This window comes from Electrophorus electricus, chromosome 10 (assembly GCF_041902795.1).
Source record: "Electrophorus electricus isolate QZ-2024a chromosome 10, ASM4190279v1, whole genome shotgun sequence".
Lineage (NCBI taxonomy): Eukaryota > Metazoa > Chordata > Actinopteri > Gymnotiformes > Gymnotidae > Electrophorus > Electrophorus electricus.
Genome location: NC_137506.1, coordinates 672,501 through 698,373, shown reverse-complemented (window position 1 = coordinate 698,373; position 25,873 = coordinate 672,501). Strand labels below are relative to the sequence as shown.

General features: G+C 48.8%; 2 protein-coding genes across 3 annotated transcripts in view; one reads left to right on the top strand and one right to left on the bottom strand.

Annotated features, from left to right (window-relative positions):
• Positions 1-8,061, bottom strand: part of dlgap2a (discs, large (Drosophila) homolog-associated protein 2a) — a 200,891-nt gene extending 192,830 nt beyond the window's left edge. Inside the window, exon 1 of the mRNA XM_035532627.2 lies at positions 7,915-8,061. Within this exon, the coding sequence (XP_035388520.2) occupies positions 7,915-7,932 (18 nt within the window). The 5' untranslated portion in view covers positions 7,933-8,061. The remainder of the gene's footprint in view (positions 1-7,914) is intronic.
• A 134-nt stretch (positions 8,062-8,195) lies between these two features.
• On the top strand, positions 8,196-20,008 carry erich1 (glutamate rich 1). Of its 2 annotated transcripts, XM_027027099.3 has the most exons (6): positions 8,198-8,552; positions 8,664-8,795; positions 9,634-9,792; positions 13,869-14,246; positions 15,011-15,205; positions 19,475-20,008. In XM_027027099.3, the coding sequence occupies exons 1-6, from the start codon at positions 8,534-8,536 to the stop codon at positions 19,552-19,554; spliced, it is 963 nt and encodes a 320-aa protein (XP_026882900.3). In that variant the 5' UTR covers positions 8,198-8,533; the 3' UTR covers positions 19,555-20,008. The 2 variants fall into 2 exon arrangements, with proteins under 2 accessions (XP_026882901.2, XP_026882900.3); XM_027027100.3 differs by lacking the exon at positions 9,634-9,792 and having other exon boundaries at positions 8,196-8,552.
• Positions 20,009-25,873: the final 5,865 nt, after the last annotated feature.

Here is a 25,873-nt window from a genome sequence, read left to right as displayed (position 1 = left end):
CCCAACAGAAAGGATCTGAATATTGGTGTTCACATGTTACAATTTACACTTTCATTTATGTAATTTTACAAATATAGAAATCAAAAGATAGACTCGAATTACACTGCGGGCCCCTGAATGGCATTTGGAGCTAAATAAAACTGCCATACCGGTACTGCAGTGCAAGCACCAGGTCCAATGTGGAGTTGATTTTATCAGACCCAGACTGACTGGGTGAGTCAGTGGGGGAGCTTGGGTGCTACCACAGCTCTGCTTTGCGGCGCCAGGCACGTGAGGGGAGACTACTGCAGTACACACAGAGCCGTTTGGGCTTTTCACACACTGCCAAAAGGTGCATGCAGCCAACTCACTGGTCACTGAAGCACTCCAGAGAATCCAGCAGAGAGCTTCCCGCTTTCTCTGAACGGTTTTCTCCGTTCACAGGAAGACACACAAAAGGACGGAAAAAAACCCTCTCAAATTGGGAGAGCGTTCTGACCGCTGCCTGATAACTGCGGAACGGAGAGCGCATCGACTCTGGCGCCCGGAGTCAAAAGATGTCAGCGGGATAACTGGCTGTCTAACAGAGGCTGTTGCAGAGGTGCGGTGGCATTCTCAGCTAGAGAGTCGCGACTGGCCCAGGAGCAGCGGGTGGCGTCAGACAGCCTTCAGTCAATACAGCCCCATCACAGCGCTGCAATACACACATCGACTGGGAGGGCTGGCTGCATCAGGAGCACGGCCCAGGAACCCTGCATGCACCGTCTACTGCAGCAGATCTGAGCAGAACTAATCGGCCCTGACAGAGTTAACGCTACTCCACTAGACCATACAAAACTTATCCGACCTCATTTAAATTAGCTTTCCCACATCCCATAATTCCTTTTGATTCAATTTGCAGCCTCATTTGAGCTTTAACAGTAGAAGTAGAGATGATCATCCTGGCAAAAGACTGAGAGTGGCAGTGACGAACAGGATTATGGGAAACACGGTCCCATTAAGGTTACGGATTAGCAGAACTGATTTCCAGATGAACATACTGAATGCATTTGAACGATAAACCGGAAAAGAACAGAGAGATTCCGGTGCTGTACTGTAAGGTTCTGCCCAACAGATATGACACTTCCATTCAGACAGCGTGGACGCATCTGCTGGTGCCATATTGGGTTGGACTGGAATTTCATTCAATCAGTTTCACACAGCGAGTGCAAGCGAGACCGAACCAATGAAATAAATCCACATACAAACCACAGCCAATGAGTCCTGAACGTTTTTTATTTCCTGAGCACGTCATTAAAGTCAGAAAACAGAAGTCTGGACTACCAGAGTATTTTGCACAGGTAATACTGACTAGACTAACGTTCTGTGAGCAGAGAGCACAAAGGTTTAACAAATCAGATTTAACAGACACTATGGAGACATTACAGACATAAAATTACATTGCACACAGTTTTAGGTTCATCATTCTAAAAGTAGATTTTGAATTTTAAAAAGTCAAATACTTTGTCTCCTTGCAGTATTTTCAACCTGCTTAGAAATGTTTAGTCATTAGCACTAATGCAGTGGACATACTGAACATGGGTTTTGGGTTGAGTCCTCTGACGTTTTAGCCCAGCATAGACACAGCACTTTCATATTAGTACAGGCATTAATGACATTACAGCAAGCGCACACACAAACACACACACTCATATACACACACGCGCACACTGACACACACACACACACACACACACACACACACACACACACACACACCTTCTCATGCACGCACACACAATCATACAGTTCATTCTTTTTCTCAAAACCAGAGTTGATGTTGAGGCCAACTTCACTCCACTGAACTCATGTTTATACATCTGTATTCTATATATTACTACCATAAAGGAGGCGGGCATATGTAAATGAGGCTACAGTGATTATTTTAATTAGCTCAGGGGTAAGGTTATGTGAATATGGACCAACACTGGACCCCTCCACTTACTTGCTGACACAGATGTTACGAACACTTTAAGAACATATCGACTTTACATAAAGTAATTCTGACATTTCACCCTCTCTTCCTGAACCTCAAACGGGCTGCATCTTCCTCAGAAAACCTGGCAACCAAAAGTTTGTTTTTCAGAGCAAACGACGCCGTCATATTTCCGTTTGGTTGCCTGCTACGATGGAAAGGCATGGCGGAGCATTGATAAACTGCTCTTACGATGTGACGCCCCCTCAAGATGCCGGTTAAGCCACTACACATGTGGCAAATGGAATCGCTTTGCCCGGTCAGAGACTGCCGAACCGAAGGGTTGGATGGAGTCTGTCAAACCATCACGCAGCATGAGCGCTATGAGTGTCATTCCCGTAACAGTGCAGGTCTATTAGAAAGCGCAGTGGGTCACGTGACTTTATAATCCTTTCAGTAATCACAGCCGCCCTCCGGATGTCATGTTACTCATTTACAAATTCATTCATAGCGCCCCACCAAATAAATTGATCGCCGTGCAGTAGAGCTAGTGGAATGCTAATATCTGCAGTGAAAGATGAGAGAGAGAGAGAGAGAGAGAGAGAGAGAGAGAGAGAGAGAGAGAGCCATGTCGGGCTGTAGAAGGGGTGTCTACAGGGGTGTAGAATGTGCCTGTGAAAGTTAGGCTGTAAAATCAGTGGCTGTAAACAGAAGTGTGCCAGCCTCAAGCGGACACAGAGAGCAGCCGCCCCACCCACAGCTGGAAGCTCTGAGCCCCATCACCCTCGTAAAACAGCCAGACACAGAGCACAGACGCCAACCACAGACACAGCCAGACACCAACAACAGACACAGCCCTACACAGACACAGCCAGACGCCAACCACAGACACAGCCAGACGCCAACCACAGACACAGCCCTACACAGGGCACCGACGCCAACCACAGACACAACCAGACACCAACAACAGACACAGCCCTACACAGACACAGCCAGACGCCAACCACAGACACAGCCAGACGCCAACCACAGACACAGCCCTACACAGGGCACCGACGCCAACCACAGACACAGCCAGACGCAAACAACAGACACAGCCCTACACAGACACAGCCGGACGCCAACCACAGACACAGCCAGACGCCAACCACAGACACAGCCCTACACAGGGCACCGACGCCAACCACAGACACAGCCAGACACCAACAACAGACACAGCCCTACACAGACACAGCCAGACGCCAACCACAGACACAGCCAGACGCCAACCACAGACACAGCCCTACACAGGGCACCGACGCCAACCACAGACACAACCAGACGCCAACCACAGACACAGCCAGACACCAACCACAGACACAGCCAGACACAGGGCACCGACGCCAACCACAGACACAGCCAGACACAGCCCGACACAGGGCACCGACGCCAACCACAGACACAGCCAGACACCAACAACAGACACAGCCTTACACAGACACAGCCAGACGCCAACCACAGACACAGCCAGACGCCAACCACAGACACAGCCCTACACAGGGCACCGACACCAACCACAGACACAACCAGATGCCAACCACAGACACAGCCCGACTCCAACCACAGACACAGCCCGACTCCAACCACAGACACAGCCCGACACAGGGCACCGATGCCAACCACAGACACAGCCATACGCCAACCACAGACACAGCCCGACACCAACCACAGACACAGCCCGACACCAACCACAGACACAGCCCGACACAGGGCACCGACGCCAACCACAGACACAGCCAGACGCCAACCACAGACACAGCCAGACCCCAACCACAGACACAGCCCGACACAGGGCACCGACGCCAACCACAGACACAGCCAGACACCAACAACAGACACAGCCCAACACAGGGCACCGACGCCAACCACAGACACAGCCAGACACCAACCACAGACACAGCCCGACACCAACAACAGACACAGCCCAACACAGGGCACTGACGCCAACCACAGACACAACCAGACGCCAACCACAGACACAACCAGACGCCAACCACAGACACAGAGCACAGACCCAGCCGGCCACTGATGCTCAGTCTTCCATCCTTCTCCCCACTACGGTCCACCTCTCCGCAGCCTTTAATTACAAGACTTTTCTTTCTAACGTTATTCCTGCCTAAACCCAAAACAAAAAGGACTAAAACAATACATTTTAAAAAGTGGTGGCTTTCTCACAAAGTGGGTGTAACCAGAGGGGTCTAGCCGATGAACTAGACTTTTTGCTGAAGTGAGACACAGGTGGATCAGACCACACCAGTGCCACAGATCCCTGATTATACGGACTCAGTAACAGACATGGACACACAAGCTGAACCTGGACAGTGTATGTGAAATACCTAATGCAGGTCAGCATTCTCTCTCTCTCTCTCTCTCTCTCTCTCTCACCTATTGCCCTGAGTCATACTTTAAAAAGGATCCTGCTGTATCATACAGTGTTTTTAGAAAAGCCCTACGCTGCAGAAGAGCAAAGACGCACAAGAGTGCGGGGGGACCAGCCCAGTGACACCAGCTGAATGCAAGACTGCAACATCACACACCAGTGACATCACACTGCGACACAGCACAAACACTGAGAAGAGCGCCGTTAGGAGATCCGCAAACACTGTGGTGTTGAACACGCTGAGTGTTCAGTCGCTCCCAATCCGTCTCTCCGCTCTGTTTTAATGAACGTTTGGCACTTTCATTGGACGCTGGACTTTCAGGATGACTTAAGAGTATCCAAGCACCTCGTGAAGGATGCAGGATCTCATCTCTCCATCTCTCTGTCTCTTTCTTCAGGTGAAGTCCATATCTCTGAAGGGCTGGCTGCTGAGTGGCTTGCTTATTCCCACAGACATGAGGACTTCCAGAACTAGAATGTCAGGAAGCACTGAGCCAGATCTCAAAATCCAAGCTGTAAAGCATGGATGATGAACTGAGATCATTTGGAGATAAAATGGGAATCTTCCTTTTGCCAGCTGTGAAATGGGAACTGGAGAGCTCATGTTAATTTGTGTTTCCATGATTAAAGGCATCCCATCACCAGTTCACTCACACTCCGCACAGCTCAGCTTTGGGTGGTTAGAATTCCTCTGCTTTTCAACACACACACACGCACACACGCGCGCACACACGTGCGCACACGTATGCACGCACGCACACGCACGCAGACGCACGTAAACACGCGCACACACACGCACGTAAACACGTACGCAGACGCACGTAAACACGCGCACACGTAAACACGCACGCACGCACACCTTTCCCATTTCACAGCTGGGAAAATGATGATTCCATTTTATCCCCAAATGATCCCAGTCCGTCATGCATGCTTTACAGCCCAGATTATGAAACGGGCCTCGGTGCTTTGTGACATTATATTCTTTCATCAGCTAGACACTTGACAGCAGACACCAGAACACACACACACACACACACACGCCGTGACTTCAGTCACCCACTCGCTCCCATCGGCGACATTAACAAGCCTGTCTTAGAAACAAGAACACACAGCACACACGCTGTTTGAACGCCCCAGTGGCAGAGGTCATCTCTGTGAATCTTAACAGTACCTTCAATACATTTTATGCACACCTACACACACACACACACACACACACACACACACTATTAATTTATTAATTGCTTGGTTTCATAGAGTAATCCTTTTAGCATAAAAAGCATTCCTGTGCTATGGTCAATAGCTGCTTGAAAATGCACTTTAATGCTTTTCACATGCACATGAACACACTTCCACACACACACACACCCACCCACACACACCCCTTTTCCGCATGTACATGAACACACTTACACACACACACACACACACACATACCCCTTTTCCGCGTGCACATGAACACACTTCCACACACACACATACACACCCCTTTTCCGCGTGCACATGAACACACTTCCACACCCACACACCTTTTCCGTGTGCACATGAACACACTTCCCCACACACACACACACACACACACACACACACACACACACACACACACACACACCTTTTCCTTTTCCACGTGCACATGAACACACTTCCACGCACGCACGCACACACGTGCCGTGAGAACTGCCTCCTCCTCCCATAGTGCTCCCTGGCACAGTCCTGGAATTTTAACACCAGCTAAACTGGGAAATCTGCTGTCTTCCCGCACAACTCCAGCGTCTATTCCGCAAGTGTGTGGAGAGTCTGCGATGCTACAGGCAGCGTTCAGATATGGAGGGCTGCGTCTGTTGATCAAGCGGACGCGCAAACACCCTCCCTGCCGTTTAGGATAACTGTTGATCTCTGCTCGGGGTCCGATCGGACTCCGTCAGGTTTTCGCCGCATGCTAGTAACATTGTTTCAACATTATTTTCACCAGTCCAATCCTGGTGAAGCATACAGCATCATCAAGATACACCACCGTAACTGGCCCGCCGTCAAAAACGCGCCAGAAACACTTTCTTCAAGACATGGCATACGGACCTGACATAAAGCTTTCGGGTCTAGTGGCAATATAGCTGGTCTCAAGAACTGTTGGAGCCTGGAGTTTAGTACGCATGAATACATTTGCAGTGCATACTAGCTGGTACTGATTCTGGATCAGGCCAACATGCAGGCCTGCTAAGTAAGAGCTCAGTGGAACGGACACACTAGCTAATATTATAAACTGGTTCAAAGTGACCAGAACTTCAGGTTCGATCTCCTCCAAGTTACTCTCTGCCCTTCGTCCTCTGTAGCTGGATCCGGGGAAATCAAGAGATACTGACGCAAGGTAGTGAATCAAGAGACTTGTCACTGGTTTTTCTGTGTAAAATGGTCTGTCTGCGGTTCGGAGTTTGTCGTCTGAGTGACAAATTGCCCCTTTGAGGAGAATAAAGTTTACCTCGACCTTGAACTTGACCTTTCCGACAGTCCCACTCTACTGTCCTAAAACGCTCGGTTAGCCACCGCCCCGCACTTTTGCACGCGCTCAGTGAGATGTTGATTGTTCTCACACACTCCCATTGACACGCACTGCTGTTCATCCGAAGCTTTTATTGTGGCGAGTCTCACCAGCGGATTATGTAATCTCTTCACACAGAGTCTCTTTGGCAATGCAAAGCTGCATTTCATAGTGTGAGAGAGAGAGAGAGAGAGAGAGAGAGAGAGAGATGCACCTTTCTTTCTTCTTTCTCTCTCATACACATTAATATATCAGTCTGCTTCCAACTTTCTCTTCATCCCTCGCTCTCTCTCTCTCTCTCTCCCCCCCTCTCAGAGGTAGCCTAAACAGAAGTCTTCCCATCATGACACAGTTCTAGCCTCTCCGTGAAGGCAAAGGCGACTCAGCACGAGCTAACTGCGGTCTTCTGCAGCCAGTCATCGAGCGGCATCACGCCGGGTGTCCCTCCAGAACACTGCACACCTGCTTGCCCTGCCTTTGGAAATGCTGAGCGAAACATCTCCCTGCTTCAAATCATGACATGCCTCAGTACATAATGCAATAAATCTAAAACATAGAAGCACACACAAAAATCACAGATATGATCAACTTATGCCTAACACGAACAGATAAAACGAGCATGGCTACTGGTGAGACCCCCATGAGCGCAGGGGGCGACTTGGTTAAAACTTTGTGCAAACTTCTGCGGTGGTAAGAAATATATCCGCCCTTTTCTCTTTTTTCTTATTACCTTCCTTCTGTCTAGACGAAACCGTTGAAGTAATCGGGAGATCATACGAGGTTTCCTTAGTCCCATTCCGCGAGCTGCAGCGAACAAAGCCCCCGCGCCCGGAGAGTGCGCGAGAGTCGGTACCGTGCCGCTGAAGTCCCCGCGCCCGGAGAGTGCGCGAGAGTCGGTACCGTGCCGCTGAAGTCCCCGCGCCCGGAGAGTTAACGTAGCCTAAGACGAGTTCCGCACTCGCGCATAAAGCCGCCGTAAGCACTTTCTTTCACACTTCGGCTCTGTGGCGAATAAGCTGGACTAACCTTCTTCAGCGCGGACATTATAGGTCGTTCCGTCCCGTTCACATGTTGGAGACGCCGGTGAAGTTTTCCGAGTGCGCGCGGCGTCCTCGAGACGTGCGCTGGTCCTGATGCTGCTGGCGCCTCGTTGACATTCCCGTCGCGCGCCCCACGCGCTGCTGTCAAACGCGTCTCCACAGTCGGCGCTGTTTGCGCATGTCAATGAGGCAGCGGGGACGGGGTCCGCCATCTTGGTAAGGTCGATCTTCGGCCACATAGCGGGGACGAGGGTCCGCCAGCTTGGTACGGTCGATGCCAGACGCTGCGGTGAAGTAAAGTGATTTGATCTGGTTTCTGCAAATGCAAATCTGTAACTAATGTTGTGCATGCTTTAACCGAATGCTGCACGACTGGCAGGAATGTAATGGTTCAGTGGTCGTCGTGGGTATTTTAACGCCGTCTAAAGCTGTTAGCTATGTAACTATCGTTAGATAAGTCAGTTAGCTAGCTAAGCTAAACAAGTTAGCAGTGATGGCTACGAAGTTGATCAGTAATATTTAATGGAAACGCATATTGATAATGGAAAAGCTTCTTTAAAGCTGGATTGACCATGTTATAGGAAATAAAAACTATTTGTGCCCAAATGTCACTTAGAAAAGAAGGTAAGAACTGATTTGTCTCGTCAACTCTCGTAAGCTAACGCTACGTTACTGGAGCGAACTGGGTGGTGCCGTGGCTTCCCAGACCTCCCAGTAGCACACCACATCTCTCAGTATTCCAGGCCAAAGTCCTCCAGAGGCTTTACCCTGCACCCAAGCCCAGACCGGCCACAGCGCCTGGAGTTCAGCCCAAGCCCAGACCGGCCACAGCGCCTGGAGTTCAGCCCAAGCCCAGCAGTGGACCTGGTAGGACTAAACAAGCGCGTTACTTCACAGCGGATAGCTCACAGTACACTTAATGCAGATCACTTTTTTTGGTATTCGCTGGTTTTGCATTTCAGTTGATTTTGGTTCTTTGGCTTCTCCTGCTCTGTAAATCTAGAGCAAACCCTAAATAGCACATGCATGAAACTACCAGTAGATGACCTACACCTGGTGCTGTAACCAAAGTCTTAACCTAAAATCCACGGGGATGTAGACCTCCAGAGCGCTGACTGACAAGAACGTTGTCATTTTGTAAAACTTTTTTTTTTTTTAAAGTCATCATACACAAAGATCAGCCAAGGTATATTGTTTTGGTATAACTGTTGGTGGTGTTGGCTCTGTGTTCGGGTTGGTGGTGGTATTGGCTCTCTGTTGTTTGTTTGTTTGGGTCTGTGTTATTTCAAAGCTGTCATTAGTGGTTCAGGCCTAATGATGATTAATGAGTGGTCCAGTCAGAACCGGTAGCACTAAGCATGCATTAATGGTACCAGTGGGGCTTGGTATGGATCAGCCCTGTTTGATGTGTGCTTGGTAACTTACTGGTTAAAGTCCATGTGTAACTGGCGGCACCGGGTGCATATGTACATGGGTGTGTGTCCAGTCTTGGTCTCAGGCGTCGTGGGCTTAACTCAGCTATGAAGGGAGAGGCCTTCCTGCTGTGTCCTGTGAAGAGCTTGCAAGGTTGTGGTTTGGTCTTGGTTTACTATGAGTCAAGTAAGTGGGTCGGTTTGGCACAGGGTGTTTGACGTCTCAATATGTTCAGTTTATTATTGTGTGATGTGGACATTCGCGTCTCATTGCGTCTGTCCCTGTGTGTCAGGTCGTGTTGGAGAGTGCAGATTACCACGGAGGAAGGTCTACACTGTTCTTCCTCCTCCTGATGACGTCTCCGCCAGCGGAGACGGATTGGACACGCCAGCCAGAACGGGCAGCTCGGGCACCACGTACGGACCGGCTGGTGGGAAACGAGGTCTTAATTGTACGTTTACGGTCTCTGAGAGGGGCTCTCACACACACACACACACACACACACACATACACACCTCTGATCCGAGCCACTGCACCACATCACTCTATCTCTATCCTTTATTGCTGTGCTCTTTTCCTGGACTGACCCCTTTGGCAGGAGAGCCATGTCCCAGATTACACTCTAAAGTGCATACAGTCATTACAGAAAGAGATGATTGAAGTGTGTGATGCCTGCAGCTAGCAAGCTACTGCAGGCCGTGGTCAGGCAATCCGTCAAGGACACCCAGTGATCGCTGTGACCCACTAGAGCGGATAACACGACCTTCGTGTCGGAGCAGGAGCTGGGAAGAAGATACTATCCAATCAGGGATTATTTTTCCTGGAAGTGTTTCTCAGCAGCATTGTGATTTGATGCTTTGTAGTGTATGTTGTGTACGGTTTAGAGTGAGCGCACTCGTCTAAGATCAGGCTGTACTGTTTGCATCCTAATCTTAGTATTTATTACAAAGGGGTAAGTCAGGAAGTTGGCCCTAGATCACCTTGGAAAAGTTTGAACACTCGGAAAAGTAATTTTTTTTATTTATTGCATTGGGGCCGTAGTAGAATTCAGACATAAATGACGTAGCTGTGCACTCAAATTCAGCGTAATGGTTTATGTGAGGGAACAGATCATCACACGTCCTCATTAGGCGGAGCAGGTGACACAGGTGCACTCATGTAAACAACCACCTGTCATCAGTGAGTTGTGTACCTCCCAGCAGGACACACCGATCACTGTCGTGCATTTAGTACTGTGCCTGAATCTCTGAAGTACCCTTCCTTAGTAGCAGCTGTAGATCAAGCTGCATGTGTTTGGCACTAGAGCCGAAAGATTGATCAATTTCATATCGAAACCGCGATTTAGGTTAGAAAGTGTTGCAATTTCAGTTACACACATTTATGTGGGTATCGGAGGAGTTTGTAACTGTGCTTGGTAGGGGTTTGATGCTCACACGCACAAATACGAGTTTTACACAGAGCACAGGATGATGATGTTATAGGACATAATATCAACTTATTTTCCTCAAGCTCAGATCAGTCCTAGTACTCCAAATCTCAGATCAGTCCCAGTACTCAAATCTCAGATCTGGCCACACGTTTTCCGTCATGTGCCCACTGAGTTTGCTACGTTCTGATCTAGCGTTTGGTCTCGTCCTGCTCTCTCTCTGCTGTTTTTCCGTCCCGTGTTTAATGAACCGCGCAGATATCTTGCGAGACAGTCAGGAGTGTTCCCTTTACGGAGTAGCTCTTAAACTCTTAGCACCTCTGAAGCGCCCTGTTTAGGCGTTGATGCGCTGCCTCCCTTATCAACACGGCTTGCCTTCGCTTGTCATCTCCGTCCCTTTTAAACAAGGGGGGGGCCGTATGTCTCTTCTCTTGCGCGGGGATGTTTTTATCTTCCTGAAAGCCTCTTTCCTTCTCTCATTCTTTATTTATTTGCCACACTTCATTACAACTTGCTCACTGCGCAGCCCTGCGGGGTTCTCAAATCCACACCCTCGCTCGCTCTGCAGGATTTATCCTGTTATAAGGCGTCTGACAGGAAGACAGAAGAGTCCGTATGAAGACCGATCTCCTACAAACTGGTTAGCGCCTCGCACCGTTCTGTTTGTTTTTATTTAATATTTTTTTTTATTTTCTTCCTCTCCGGCCTCGTGCCGGAGCGTGGGAGGGCCACATCTCTGTTCACCGTGTGACCACGATCCCCAGGTCTTGAGCTCCTAATTGACATATTTTGGTAAATGACATTGCTGAAGTATCCCTCAGATCCAGTGCCTGAGGATGAGCCATCTTCCCACGACACTTTGTTGAAGGGATCCCAACATGGAAACGTTGCATTGTGATCCCATCATGGTTATGTGAATATTGTTGTGTTATGAATACGCCCACCACTAGAGGGTGCAGTCTGGCTTTGCCTTGCAGTAACTAGTTATATCAATGTTTTTTAAAAGGATTTTTTTCTTTTTTTATTTTGCCACATTATGATCCTACAGCTTCAAGACTCCCTATGAATGTCCCTTGTACATGGTTCAGTAGTGTGCAGTGTGGCTTCAGTACTTTGCCGTGTGGGCTCACCATTTGGCAATGTGGCGTCAGTACTGTGCAGCGCGGCGTCACTACTGTGCAGTATCGGTCTCTTTGCTTCCTGCATTGCTTTGTGCTGCTACCGAGCAGTCCTTGTTTGAACCCGCAAAGCTGCAGTAACGTGTCTCACACACACACACACACACACACACACACACACACACACACACACACATATATGTATTATTAGGTCCCCATTCCTCCATCTTGTCTCCTGTGCTGGACTGCACCAGAGGACACCATCCTCATTATAATGGGCTTTATAGCGAAAGGCAGCTCGCAGCTTTGATCCACTCCTCCTCTTCCTCATCGTCCTCCTCCGCTGTGCTGGGATTAATGAGCACTAGGACATCCTGGAGGACGCTTCAGTTCTGGTCCACTGCCGTCAGTGTTTCGGTCCATATGGCTGCGTGACTCCCGGGAGGACAAGATGACGGGAGGTATTGGGCCAGGTGATGGGGCAGACAGCAGTGTGTGTGTGTGTGTGTGTGTGTGTGTGTGTGTGTGTGTGTGTGTGTGTGTGTGTGTGTGTGTGTGTGTGTGTGTGTGTGTGTGTGTGTGTGTGTGTGTGTGTGTGTGTGTGTGCATTGTTTTAGAAGCTCATGAGGTGAAAATGTTTGTTTGCGTATGTGCTCACGCTTACATAATGATGTGTCCCTGACCAAAGACGACGGTCAGCGATGAATTGATGGTGGCATTTAAGGACACACTTTTCCTCACTTAAACCTGTTATCTTTACACTCACCACCCACTTTATTCAAATGGTTGTTCATTAGAATAAATGTCTTCTATGTGAACAACTCTTTAAAAAGAACCGAAATTTCAGCGTTTGTGTTGGCTATCCTACAACTTGGTGTTTAACTCTGCGGTTAAACGTGTGTGTGTGTGTGTGTGTGTGTCTCTCTCACACACACACACACACACACACAGTCCAGCCACATGGTGAAACCACTGAGCTTTCCTGCAAAGCCTAGTCGCAACACACAGGACTTTACAGAAAAAGACGGCTTGCTTGCATATCGTTCAGCCAGCCAGGCAGGTAGTGAAAAACTGGACAGCATACACACTGTGTAACTGGGAATCTTAGTAGCATTACAGCAACCAGGCACTGTCTCAAGTGTCAGCGAAATGTGAACTGGTATTACGCTACTGGATTATATGGCGTGTGTGTGTGCGTGAGGGAGAGAGAGAGATGCAGGCAGAGACAGACACACACACACACACACACACACACACCAGTCATTTTCTTGGGCCTTTCGCCTTCAGAACTTTAACTCTTCGTGACAGATTCAGTGTGGTGCTGGTAACACTCCTCAGAGATTCAGGTTGCTGCAGGTTTTTCGGCAGCACGTGTGATGTGACTCTCTTGTTAAACCAGACCCAGAGGTGATCTACTGGGCGGAGATCTGGCAACTGTGGAGGCCATTCGCGTACAGTGATGTTTGAGAGCCAGTCTGAGATGGTTTGAGCTTTGTGCCGTGGTGCAGTATCCTGCTGGAAGTGTCCATCAGAAGATGGGGACACTGTGGTCATAAAGGGATGGACTGTGGTGTTTAAACAATACTCAGTCAGGCTGTGGTATTTAAACAATACTCTGGCAATACTCTTCCGTTGTCCAGTTTTGGTGAGTCCGTGTGCATTGCGGCCTCAGTCGCATTTTCTCAGCTGAGAGGAGCCATCACCTGGCATGGTCTTCTGTTCTCAGCTGACGGTCTGCTTCAAGGTCTTCGTGCCATGCGTACAGAGATCTTCTTCTGTGCACCTTCGTTGTAACGAGTGAACAGAGAGAACCGCAGCTCACTGAATTCTCTCTTTTTCGGACCATTCTCTGCAAGCTCCAGAGATGGTTGTGTGTGAAAATCCCAGTAGATCATACTCAGACCAACCTGTCTAACACCAACAACCACACCATGTTAAAAGTCCGGTGTGTTGGACTGACGTATCCATCTTCTTCCTGTTCAGCTGACCTTTCAGGTTCGGATGGCAAAGACGGCACTGAGGATGAAGACATGGCGAGGAGGAGGAAGGCAGACGTAGCCTCAGAGTCTGGCGAAGCAGGGGGGACAGGCGCCTGTCCTCCAGGGGGCGCCGCAGCACAGCGATCGGAAGGAGCCGTGGAGAGCGGACAGCCGGAGCCGCTCAGCAGAAACAGGAAGAGGAAGATGAAGAAGAAACGGCGCAAAGCGAAGCTCTTGTCCTCGGGTTCAGCGCCCCGGCCCCGGGCGCTGGAGTTCACCTACGAGGAGGATGAGGGTGAACGCGGCGATGAAGACAGCAGACAGGACCTCGACGGGGTTCTAGACTTCCTCCAAACCACTTGGGACCTATACCTTTCCGATCGTAAGTCCGTACCAGAGGCGGATTAATCCGGAGAGTTCTGGAAATTTGGATTTGTGTGGATGCTTTTAAAAGACAGAGCAGTAGCCACCCAGCAGTCAGCATTCCGAACAAGAGCCTGACGTTTCACCTGCAGGAGTGTGTGTGAGTGTGTGTGTGAGTGTGAGTAGCTGCTCCTAGGATAATTAAAACCCTCTCAAACCTCTCCGCGCACTCACCCGCTCACTTTACGGACATGCTAATATCTTCTCTCTCTCTCTCTCTCTCTCTCTCTCACACACACATTCTTAAACTGGCTCACATGCTTTCTCTCATTCTCTCTCTAAACCTCTCCCCCCCATACACACCGACCCCTGTGCTGTGTGTAACAAGCTGTATACTGTGAATAACCTTATACCCCGTGACGCACACTCCAGTACTACTGGTTTTAGGTCCGGGGTTCAGAACTATTGGAAAGTGCTGAAACCCACTGAATTCTGCTGGGTTGTCAAATTTGAAGGAAAAAAAAGTAATCCTAAAACCCAAAGGAGAACAGACTCTGGTGATTAGACAGTTGAGTCCAGCCGTAAACTAACACGGTGCTCAGCTGGAGCCTGATTGGTTGGACCAGGGCCGTGTTCAGTTTTAAAATTAACATGTGGCGTGGTCTCACGCGCTACACAAGTGGGTGTTGTTCTGTGTACCATAAACAGAGCCACATCCTACTGACCTGTTTGTTTGTTTGTTTGTTTGTTTGTTACTTACTACCCTCCTCTTCCTCCCCTCAGGCTCCAGGGCCTCAAGCCTCCCCGCCCTCCCCTCCAACGTGGCGGAGTCCCTGTTCGCTCGTATGTCTGACAGGACGTCGCCCCCTGCAGGTCTGAGGAGCTTCCGCGGGCTCGGGGCTCTGCTGGGTCGGGGGGATGCGGGCCAGTTACGCGTCGCCCTGCAGGAGTTCAGCCGCACCTCCCCTCTGCCTGCCGGTGAGTGGGAGCACCTCGACAGACAGCAGAAACCTGGACGTCAGCCCTTGTGGGCTCTGTCCTCACGTGACGTCCCTCGTCTAACGTCCCTCGTCTGTCCTCACGTGACGTCCCTCGTCTGTGTGTGTGTGTGTGTGTGTGTGTGTGTGTGCTAGAGCTACACCATAGCTGGTCCTTTGCGGTGAATTCTGTGTATTCAGAAGTCAGCTGAGTAATGCTGACAATAGCAGCTGGTGATTGCACATTTTCTGCTTTCTTCTCTGTGTAATTCCCGTTTTTACCCAAAATATACGCTTAATAAACCATAAAACCATGTTTTCACATTGCCATTTAGAGAACACTTTAATTAAAAATGAAAGCTGACATACCCTAGTGAGGAAAGCGTGATTCATCTCTGGCTGTGTATGGTTCATGGTGGATCTTCTCAAGCTCCCTCAGACTGTCCACAGCCATGCAGGCGTGCCAGTGTTGGGCTGCACGCTTCGCCTCAGTGACATGTGGCCCGTGTCTCTGGAGAGGCCTGTACTGGCCCGTTCAGTCCGCTGTGACTGCTACCGGTCTCCCTGAGAAGCACCGCCATGGCCCAGTCCTTTGGCCACCATGCTGGGCCGGTTGCCAGGTGATGGGCAGTACCTGTTTCTCAGCAGACATAGTTCTTGCTCTCCTTCCCCAAGAGTTCAGTTTTTGGACCAGAGAACGCTTTTCCACATGTTGCCATAGCGACGTTTGCCATTTGACGAACTCCGAGCATGCTGTTTTGTGCCTTTCAGTCAACATTGGCTTCTGTCTTGCCTCTCTGCCATAACGGCCCAGTTTCTGGAGTGCTGTAGAGATGGTTGTCCGTCCAGCAGGTCCTGCCGTGTCTCTACAGGGCTGTCGGGAGGTCTTTCAGCGGGACGTTTTGGTTATTTCCTGCCTCCCTCACCAAGACTCACGTTGTCTGGATGCCCAATTTGGCTCATGGTTGTGCCAAGCTGTTTTCAGGACTGTGGTCCTGGGACCATTCAAAGCCTTGTCATAGTCTCCTGGACCCTCAGGTAGGTCTTTGGACTCCATGACTTGGCTTTTGTCCTAACAGTGCACTGTAAAATGTGGTCTCATGTTAGACACAGGTGTGTGTGTGTGTGTGTGTGTGTGTGTGTGTGTGTGTGTGTCCAGACTGTGTCCAGTCACACATCTGCAGGATCATTTACATTTCCGGCATTTAGCAGACGCTCTTATCCAGAGCGACTTACAAAACTGCTTTGTCATTTACTCATAGAATATATCCAAGTACAGTAGAGTAGGTTAGAATTAAACATACCAATGAATTAGATAATGAAACTAGTGAATTAAACATACCAATGAACTAGGATAATGAAAGTCAACAGGATGCACCTGACCATGGGCCAGAGTAGGAATATATTTCTGAATAAGATTTCAGTTTTGAAGGCAGACATAGTCCAGCGGTCGTGCCTGCATGGGTAGTTTACAACTTGGACTTGACTGTAAATGTATGGCAGCCTGCTGGGTAGTGTTATAGATTAAAACCAGAGCACGATCTCTTCAGCAAGGGCGCCCTGCTACATCGGTCAGCCCACTACTTCTCCGTCGCCCTTGCTGGACGTCCTCTCGCGGGATGGGTCTGGGACACGTGCACACCTCTGGACAAGACCAGGACCTCTAGAAAGTTGGGCTGAACATTAATTGCTTATTTCATTTTTTTAATTAATTTTTCTCTTTAAACTGTTGCTTTTGTGGTGACTGTTGTTGGCCAGAGGAGGATGTGCCCCCCATCTGAGTCTTGGTTCCTCTCCAGGTTTCTTCCTCGTGCTCTAGGGAGTTTTTCCTCAGCACTGGACTCGGACATTTGTAAAGCTGCTTTGTGCCAACAGCTGTTATAAAAAGTGCTGTATAAATTAAATTTGAATTTGAATCGCCCATCTGAATCATCCAATCAGTCTGAACATGTCAGAAGTCCGCATTCATATGCCCATCAAAAGCACTGGCAATGCAGAGTGAACCCGTGCCAATGAAACTTCCATGAAATCAAAAACCGGTACCAGAATTCCTACAAATGATTCCAGACTTGCAGTATAATTAGACTGCTGGATCACTGTGTACCTTCTAATTAGATCTTTGCTCTTTTTTTGCAAGGAAATGCAAAGAACTCGTGACTTTAGCTCTCAGAAATGCTCAGGCAAACCCCAGTTATCTGCGTCTCGCCTGCACCCCGTTCGAGGTCGCCCCTGAAGCACTTGTGCAGGGTGAATTCCTTCTCTTAATTATACTTTTGTTCTTTTTGTTTGCTAAATGCGAGAAAAAAAGCACTCCCTCCACATTCATTAAAGCGTAAATTTTCACGACTGCAGGGAAGCCCACAAATCGCTCTGAGCCTATTGAAGACTCCGAAGTCCATCCGTCTCGCCGCATTAACTGAACGGCGTGAGCGAAAATCAATGTCTGTTCCGCATAGCTGAAGGCGTCGTTTGGCGTGTTATAGCCCACGTTACCGTGCCATTACCGTCAGGAATCGCTCAACGATCCGGAAGTAGGTCGGCCGTCATTACGGATAATCATCTCAAAGGATGGCCTCCATTCCGCCTCCTCGCCGGCCGTGACGGACGGCTGTTTGAGGGGAACTGAGCCGAGCTGAAGATCTCCGTCATTCCTGCAGGTCCGCTTTGCCCCGGTACAGATCGTCCTTTGAGGGCTTCTTGAGCAGTTTGATTCCGCCGGGGTCTAAATGGCATCCATGGCGTGTCACCGGCGTCCGCAACATGCCGTACCGCGACGCTCTTCACCACTACCAGCCACATTTATTCCCAGCAGGACAAACGTCAGCACGTTTGTTCTGTGCACTCTGGTGTCAGACTTTGGTAATTAAAACAGCATGCTGGGGTTTGAGATGAGCCTTGTTTGTTTGTTTACATTACACGCATGTTTAATCCCTGTTCATTCTCGAGGATTGCCTTTCCCAGATGCCTCGCTGTCTCAGTGCAAATATTCCATTCCACTGTGATCACAAGTGTTCCCGAGCGATGCGGGGGTGGGCGCGGTTAGGTGCGGGTGGGCGGGATTGCTTTCTGACGTATCCCTTTCAGAAAAGTGAAATGGCTTGTTTTGTTCTTCTGTTATGTGTCGTGTTTACTGTAGGGACTGGTGCATATTTACTGTTATTCTGGGCAGATCCTGGATCAGTCCTATTCGGTTATGGTATGATCACTTGAGCATCTAAAAGATCTAGCAAATAGTCTTGTGTGTGTGTGTGGGTGTGTGTGTGTGGGTGTGTGTGTGTGGGTGTGTGTGGGTGGGTGTGTGTGGGTGGGTGTGTGTGGGTGGGTGTGTGTGGGTGGGTGTGTGTGGGTGGGTGGGTGTGGGTGGGTGGGTGTGTGTGGGTGTGGGTGTGTGGGTGTGGGTGTGTGTCTGGACGTTAGGCTCTAAAGGGCAAACGTTCTCTTCCCTACTAGGTTCTAACGTAAAGAACACTGGGACGTCCACAGTCATCGTGTCAGATATTGTATTTCAGGTCAGAAGTGTCGGTTTGACCCGAGAACATCTTAATGAAGCCCGTCATGTGGTCAGTTTATGCCAGAGCTGAAACCTTCAGTGTGGCTTATCTTTGTGCGCATGGTTATGCTGTGATCGGTAAACAGGCTGGCCCTGGTTCAGAGGCAGAAACCCCCGGGCAGCAGTTGCCACAGTTGCCCTCGTTTCTCAGCGTCGTTTTCGGAGAGATTTTGGGGGAATGGTCCGAGAGTAGCCTTCTCTCTCACGCCCACAGAACTGGGGCGTTTTCTGTACCTACACACAGTTCCTACAGTACTGGAGGCACAACTAACGGATACGGTTATGCAGACCGCGCCCGCCCACCTGAAGGCGTGACGGATCGGTTTTAAGGGTTCTCTCACCTCTCCTCAGAGACTGGCTTCAGTTAAGCTGAAATAAGGCTCTATATGAGAGAAAGCAGAGGCCAAACACGCTCACTTCGGTGTTTTTCAGTGTTGAGTGTTAAAATTGCTTTAGGAGTGTGTGTGTCCACAGGATTCTCTTTTAGGGCTTTCTTTGTTTTTATAGACTGCATACAGGTGACCTCTTACTGACCTCCGAGATTGCAAAATGCTTTTAGAAAGAAATGTCCCCCGGACGGATGACGGAGCGTCACGAACCCTCACTCTGTTCGTTCTGTTGTACATTGAGACCCGACAGAGAACAGTAAAAAGGGTTTGTATTTTAACTCCTCCCCTCTCTCTCTCTCTCTCTCTCTCTCTCTCTCTCTCTCTCTCTCAGATGAAACTCTAGTGGTCTGCACTCTCTTCCAGTACTGGATAACTGAAGTTCTCCCCATGCAGAAGGACAGTGACACATGATGACTTGGCCTCCTGGTTCCTGTGAGGGAGGAGCCTCACCCACAGGTCCTGCAAGCGGGACACCTCACAGAGAGCCACCGTCCAGTGCTGTCCTGGCAGGACACGCGTCTGTAGAGGCGTCTGGACGACCCACGGCCCAAACGTCACAGCAAATATCATTTCAGCAGCCTGGATAGGCTTAAAATAAATGCAGTAGAACACATCAGTGTGGTCGTAGACTAGGATTAGACTCGATCTAACCTGAGTGGCTGAAGTCTCGTCTGAGGCATGAGGGAGACGGATTGCCCACCGAACGGCGCTGAAATTCTCCATCCCATCCGACTCTGAAGTCTTAACTTCAAGGACTTTGAAGGACTTTTATTTTGTACCGACACTTTTTACACTTGCACCACGATGTCGCACATCTAAACAATAAATTAACAGTACGAAACCATACTGGTTCCAGCTTCTTAAAGGTGACTCCTGTCATTTTTACAAACTTGCAACAGAATCCGACCAAGCCGCCGGTCCACCCTGGGAGGCAGGGCACGTCCCCACGGTGCCGGTATCGATCGATCAGGCCGGGCCGGTGCCTCTCACGCCTTCCCACCGGCGGCCCATGACGGGTACCTCCAGATTAGCCTCTTAGCGGCTAATTATCTTAGCAGCAAATGTCAACAGGCGCTCCACCAGCACCCCATACCATCGTTCTCATTGTTTAGATGGTGACATTTAGTCCTGTGCACTCATTAAATCCCTTCTGCTCTCTCTCACTCACACACACACACACGCACACACCCTGGCCCCTGCAGCGTGTCATTGAAGGTCACCACCGAAACGGCACCAGCATACAAATCAGCCCCAACAAACGGTTCGCTGAGTGGGTTTTCAGGTAAAAGGCTCAGCGTGGAAAAAACATAAACGCTCAGAGCACGTCCAGTTAAACGAGCGATGAAAGACGCGCCCCGTGGACCAGCCGTCCGTGACGAGCAGTGGTCGGTGCGCGCCTTTTCAGTGTTGGTGACCATCGTTACCTCCCTGTTTGGTCAATGTTACCTCTCCAGTGCCTGAGTAGCCATGGAGACGGACACAACCGGTTAGCCAGTGACGACAAATTTGCACTGAGCTCTGCAAAATTACAGCATGTATCTGATTGGTTCAGGGAGCCCGATGCGCGTGTTCTCTACCTGAATTAACTCAGCCTTAGTAGGACTAAACACTAGCAGTCGTCTCTTTGCAAGAAGAAATGGCAAATAAGGCATTTTTTAAACATTTGTTGGAGCAGAGGAGACCATATGAGCCCTGGGGCAGTTACCATCGGGGCACTTGGCACCAGGGTGGCCCCGAATCTGTTCCCTGCAGTGACAGAGCTCAGACACAGTACCTTCTTCACGTCTTGTTTTCCACTGACAGGGACTGTTTAACTGCCTCGCCATGGGGCCTGGGTGAGTGTTTTTGAGGAACCATTGTCGTCATACCAACAGACATGACACAACGCAATTAAAAACTTAAGATGATAAAACAAACAGCCTGAACATCAGCTGAACGGGTAAAAATTGATCAGCCCATGGCCATGAGTGCAGAGGGATGCCTGTGGACGGGTCACTTTGGGAACAGTCAAGCTCCCTGGACGTGCGAGGAACGCTCGGAGCTCCTCAGAGTCCAGTCTTCGGAAAATGCAGAGATCTGTTTCATTGGGAGGCATGGCTGTGTGACAGAGATCTGTTGAGAATTTTATATGGTTTTAATAAATTCAACCTTATATTTTAAGCAGAAATGCTTCTGGAACAATTTTATCGGAGCTGAATTCTTGATTTATTTTTAAATAACAATCCTATAACATTCACTTTTATCCAAATCAACTTTTAAATGAATTAATTGTGACCAAGTTAGGGTTAAGGGTCTCAGGGGCCCAACTTGGCAGTGGTGGGACTTGAACTGGCAACCTTCTGATGACTAGTTCAGTACATTAACCACTGAGCTATCAGTGCTCGTACTGCTGAAGTTGCATTGTATCATGTCTCGGTACAACTCAAAACTGAACTCTGAAGCAAATTGCGAAGCTGTGTGCTTGAGGAGGCGTGAGAGCCTCCTATTTCAACACTGAACAAATTATGAAGACCTATCCCCAGGTTTATATCGTCCCTGAACATCACTGGGATTCCGGTTGGAAACGCTGCAGGTGTAGCTGTTACTGCTCTCCAAACAATCGCCAAATTGTTTCCAACTCCACATTTTGTTTGTTTGTTTTTATTTTACTTTTAGGTCTTGATTGGTTTGTGTCAAGTTTCATCAACATATTGTGGATTCCTGTCTCCCGGGATTTTATGATCCCCGATCTCCACTGGCTGATCTGGTCTACAGCTCTCGGTCTCCTTCACTCACCTTTCTGCTGCTCTCCATGTACAAGCTCTGCACACTCGGCGAGTAAGCTTCGACTCATGCTAGGCACTTGGCTGTTACCTAACTGGCGTACCTTGATGGCTATTGCGAGAAAGTGCTACTTGTCAGTGGAAAGCAGACCAGACTCTGTCTGTCAGGTCATCAGCCTACGGTGTCGAGCTTGATGGATCTCCAAACTTTTAACTTGGACAGCAGCCTGAGCCCAACGTGCTTTGTTTTCCTATTACTAATCAACCTGTCTTTGGCAGCTTTGTGCACTCACTTCCTCTGTTTCTGTGTGGCCCTCTGTTTGTTTAATGGTTTATTCGTTGTTTGTTTTGTGTTTTGTTTTGTTTTTTTAAATCTAATGCATGCTTCCACTGTCAGCTAGACTCCATCCAGACTGTTGGGTCTAAATAAACACTACAGTCCTCAGTCCGAAATGTAGTCTTATTAGTGGCCTTTGAATTTCACACAGTGGATATACTCACCCAGGAGCCTTACAGACTCATCACAGCGCAGAGGGGAGCGCTTCACCTGCTAAAGGAGCACACCTTAGCTCATCACTACGGCCTCTCCCTCACGTACTCTCACGGCCCACCTTTTTAATGTACCATCACTACATTGAAATTCTTTTCTATTTCCACATCAAGTTGATCGTCTTTTCATAGTGAAACTTGGCAAACCCAAATTATTTGGCACAATTATATAAGGTACTTCCTTCAGGTTCTAAGTCCCAGCCTGGTAATATATAATTATATATTGTTATGTAATTATATAACCCACCTAGTGATGAATTAGCCGTTGTAAACCTATTTGACTTGAAAATCAAACCTGTGCATCTGCCCCTCTAATGGATATCTTTAAGTCCCCGTGAAAGCCGTAAAGCGTTTCTGCTAACCCTCGCATTTTTCAGCCCTTTCGGATTCCAAAAAATCGGAAGATTCTGTTTGCAACCACTAACAAATTTCTAAAGCCACCTAATAGTTTTCTGACTCTTTTCTTTTCTTTTCTTCTCAATCAAAAAGAGAAATTTGGAATTACAGTCCGCCCAGATGACTTGGCAGCCTCCGTGGATGGTTCTCTCTCTGCACGATTCCCTGCCGTCACACAGATAGCTCAAATCCGTTACCGATCTTCGGACTACGCTCAGTACCTCAACATACCAACTTCATCCTCTTCTCCTGTCTGCCTTCACTCTCTCTCCTAGTCAGTAATATTATAAACTCATGTTTGTGTTCTGGCCAGATTCCCCGGGAATCACACCCAGTATTCACCCAACGCTTACCCCACTGATTTCAATAATTGTCCAATTTCAAATCTTCCATTTCTGTCTAAAGTCTTAGAGGCTGTAGTTGCTACTCACCTCATAACCCATTTTTCATCTTTGGTGTTATTTTCAGTTGGGTTTTCACGCCATTCACAGTACAGAAACAGCTCTTGTTTAAAATCACAAATGATCTTTTGTTGGCAACTGATTCAGGTTTGCTGTCCATTCGTATCCTACTTGACCTTAGCTCAGCTTTTAATGTCGCTTCTCATAAACGTCTCTCCAATCGGATCAGAACGTTTCTGTAGGCATCACCAACTCTGGCTGCTTCCCTTCATATCTTGAAAATATGAAATACTTTCCATTCATCACTCTTTGACATCTACTATCACTACTGTTCTATATGGTGTCCCGCAGGGGTCACTATTGGGCACCTCTGGGACATATTATGAGGCGTTCTAATATTGATTTCCTTTGTTAAATAAATGACACACAACTCTGCATATCCATATTGCCTACATCTGCTTCTCTACTGTCTAATCTTATTTCGTGTCTGTCAGAGATGAAAGATTGGATGAACCATAACTTCTGCTGCTGAGCTGTAATAAGGCTAAGGCCCTGTTGATCAGTTCCAAATCCAATATATCAAAATTGTCTAATTTCCATATTTATTTAATGACATTACATCTCTCTCCCATCTTGGGTAGCCCTCTTTCCATGGAACCCCACATTAAATCACTCACTTGCACCTGTTATTTTCATCTTAGAAGTATTTCCAAACTTCACCCATCCCTTACAGAAACATTGGAACATGCGTTGGTAGCATCGAAGCTCAGTTACTGTGATGCTGTATTTGTTGAACTAGCTGTATGATATCTGAATTAAAAACCAGCTAATTCAGCATTCTACAGCAGGTACCATCACCGGTACTCATTGTCACGATCACATCTTCAGTCTTCTGCAGTCTTCACTGGTCTCAACACAACACAAATAATAGACTTCAAGATATTGGTCCTAACATTCAAAGCACTTTAATGGATTGAATGGATTGGCTAGTCTGCACCGTTGCATGGCAGACGTCAGCAGTCAACATTCTCTGCTAAGGACGATCTAAATGCAGTCCTTCTCTGGTCTTATCAACTCAGAGCTGGGGGGTGTTACTCTCCAGAGGTCCAGCCTCGGAGGCCGGTGCATTAGTATGCAGAAGCACACCTCAGGAAATGGAAAATATTAGTCCACGAGCAGAGAAGCGTTGCTGTGCCGTATTAAAACCCAATGGTGACGTCTAGGTCATGGGCGGGGAATTCAACATATAGGAATTCACTGAGGGAGCAGCATACAAAGCAGACGTGTGCAGAAATAAGATTTGATCTCAGCACGTCAGACGCTATTGCAGCTCTGTGGACGTTATTTCAGAGCGGAGGTTTCTCCGTTCCCCGAGGCGGGAGCCGCAGCGTCGTTTTGCGGCGTGATTGCGTGACGTTGTCTCACATCACCTGTGCACGGCGCCTGACGGAGCCCCTGGAAACCTCTGATCTCTCTCTGCCTGTTCAATCGCACCCAGGCCACGTTCACGGCCGAGGTCACCTCGTCCGTCCTGGCCCGCCTGAAGTGACGCCTCTGCAGCCTCGATACCCGCCGAGACGCTCTGGAGTCACAGCTTCCACGCCTGCTGTTACGCGTCCTCGGTTTTTATCTCTGTCCTCCGACCACCGGTCGATAACTGCGTTTATGTTGCGGATCAAGATTCTCACCTCTCTGCCCCTGCTCCACCCTGTCCTGCCCCCCAGCTAATTCCAGCTTTTTTACATCCCCCACCCCACAACTCATTGCCTCGGCAACCATCATCATGGATCCCAAGTCCAAGACTGCAGCCGGTACATTGGCGTAACCACGAGATAAATCTGTGGCGCCACACACACACAGAACTGGCTCTCTCAGGGCTGCCTTTCAACACAGGCAAAAAAGGCACACCGAAGAGATTCTGAAATCTCAGCCCTCAAGTTCTGAAGGCACTTGGTTTGCCAACAACCCTTGACCCAGGAGTCAGTTGGACCAGCAGAGTAACCAATCAGCTTTGATTACGTTTGGTACCGAGAGCCCTAATGGGACCACTCAACTTCACTCAGGACTGGCTTTCATTTTATTTTCGTTTCTAAACTCTATAGAGGAGTTTAGGGTTGTGAAAACATTCACTGTGTGCTAAAACACACACATACACTTCCTCCCACATGGCCGAGAGCCACTTCTTGGAGAGATTCTCCTCCATTTGGTTTACCCACCTCTGCGTGTGGCTGAATATGCGTCTACACGCGTCGAAGTCTTCTCAAGAACGCGTTGTCCCGCCAACGCTGGCCGAGCACTGATCGGACTCACCTCAGCGGAGGGAGGCGCTTCAAACTGCCTGCGATGTACCGCTGAGACCCGGACAGGACCTGAATAGGACTGTGCCTATGTGCCTTGTCCAATATTCGCATAAATAGACGTCTTGTTTAGCCCTCAAGTATGTACACTGCTAAAGTAAGAGACAACAGTTATTTATCTATAACCACACATACACCAAAGCCAAGCAGTGCAGACTATGTCTCATGGTTGGCTGCATTGTCAGTGCGTGTCAGGATGTGGGATCACAGCTCTGCGGTGAGTGCACGGAGCAGCGCCCCCACCTGGCCAGGTTGTTGACGGAAC

What these genes read in the sequence shown, in the direction of transcription:
- erich1 (XM_027027099.3), top strand. An exon ending in GGACCTATACCTTTCCGATC is followed by an intron (nt 14,247 to 15,010) that starts GTAAGTCCGTAC and finishes TCCTCCCCTCAG; the next exon opens with GCTCCAGGGCCTCAAGCCTC. An exon ending in CACCTCCCCTCTGCCTGCCG is followed by an intron (nt 15,206 to 19,474) that starts GTGAGTGGGAGC and finishes TCTCTCTCTCAG; the next exon opens with ATGAAACTCTAGTGGTCTGC.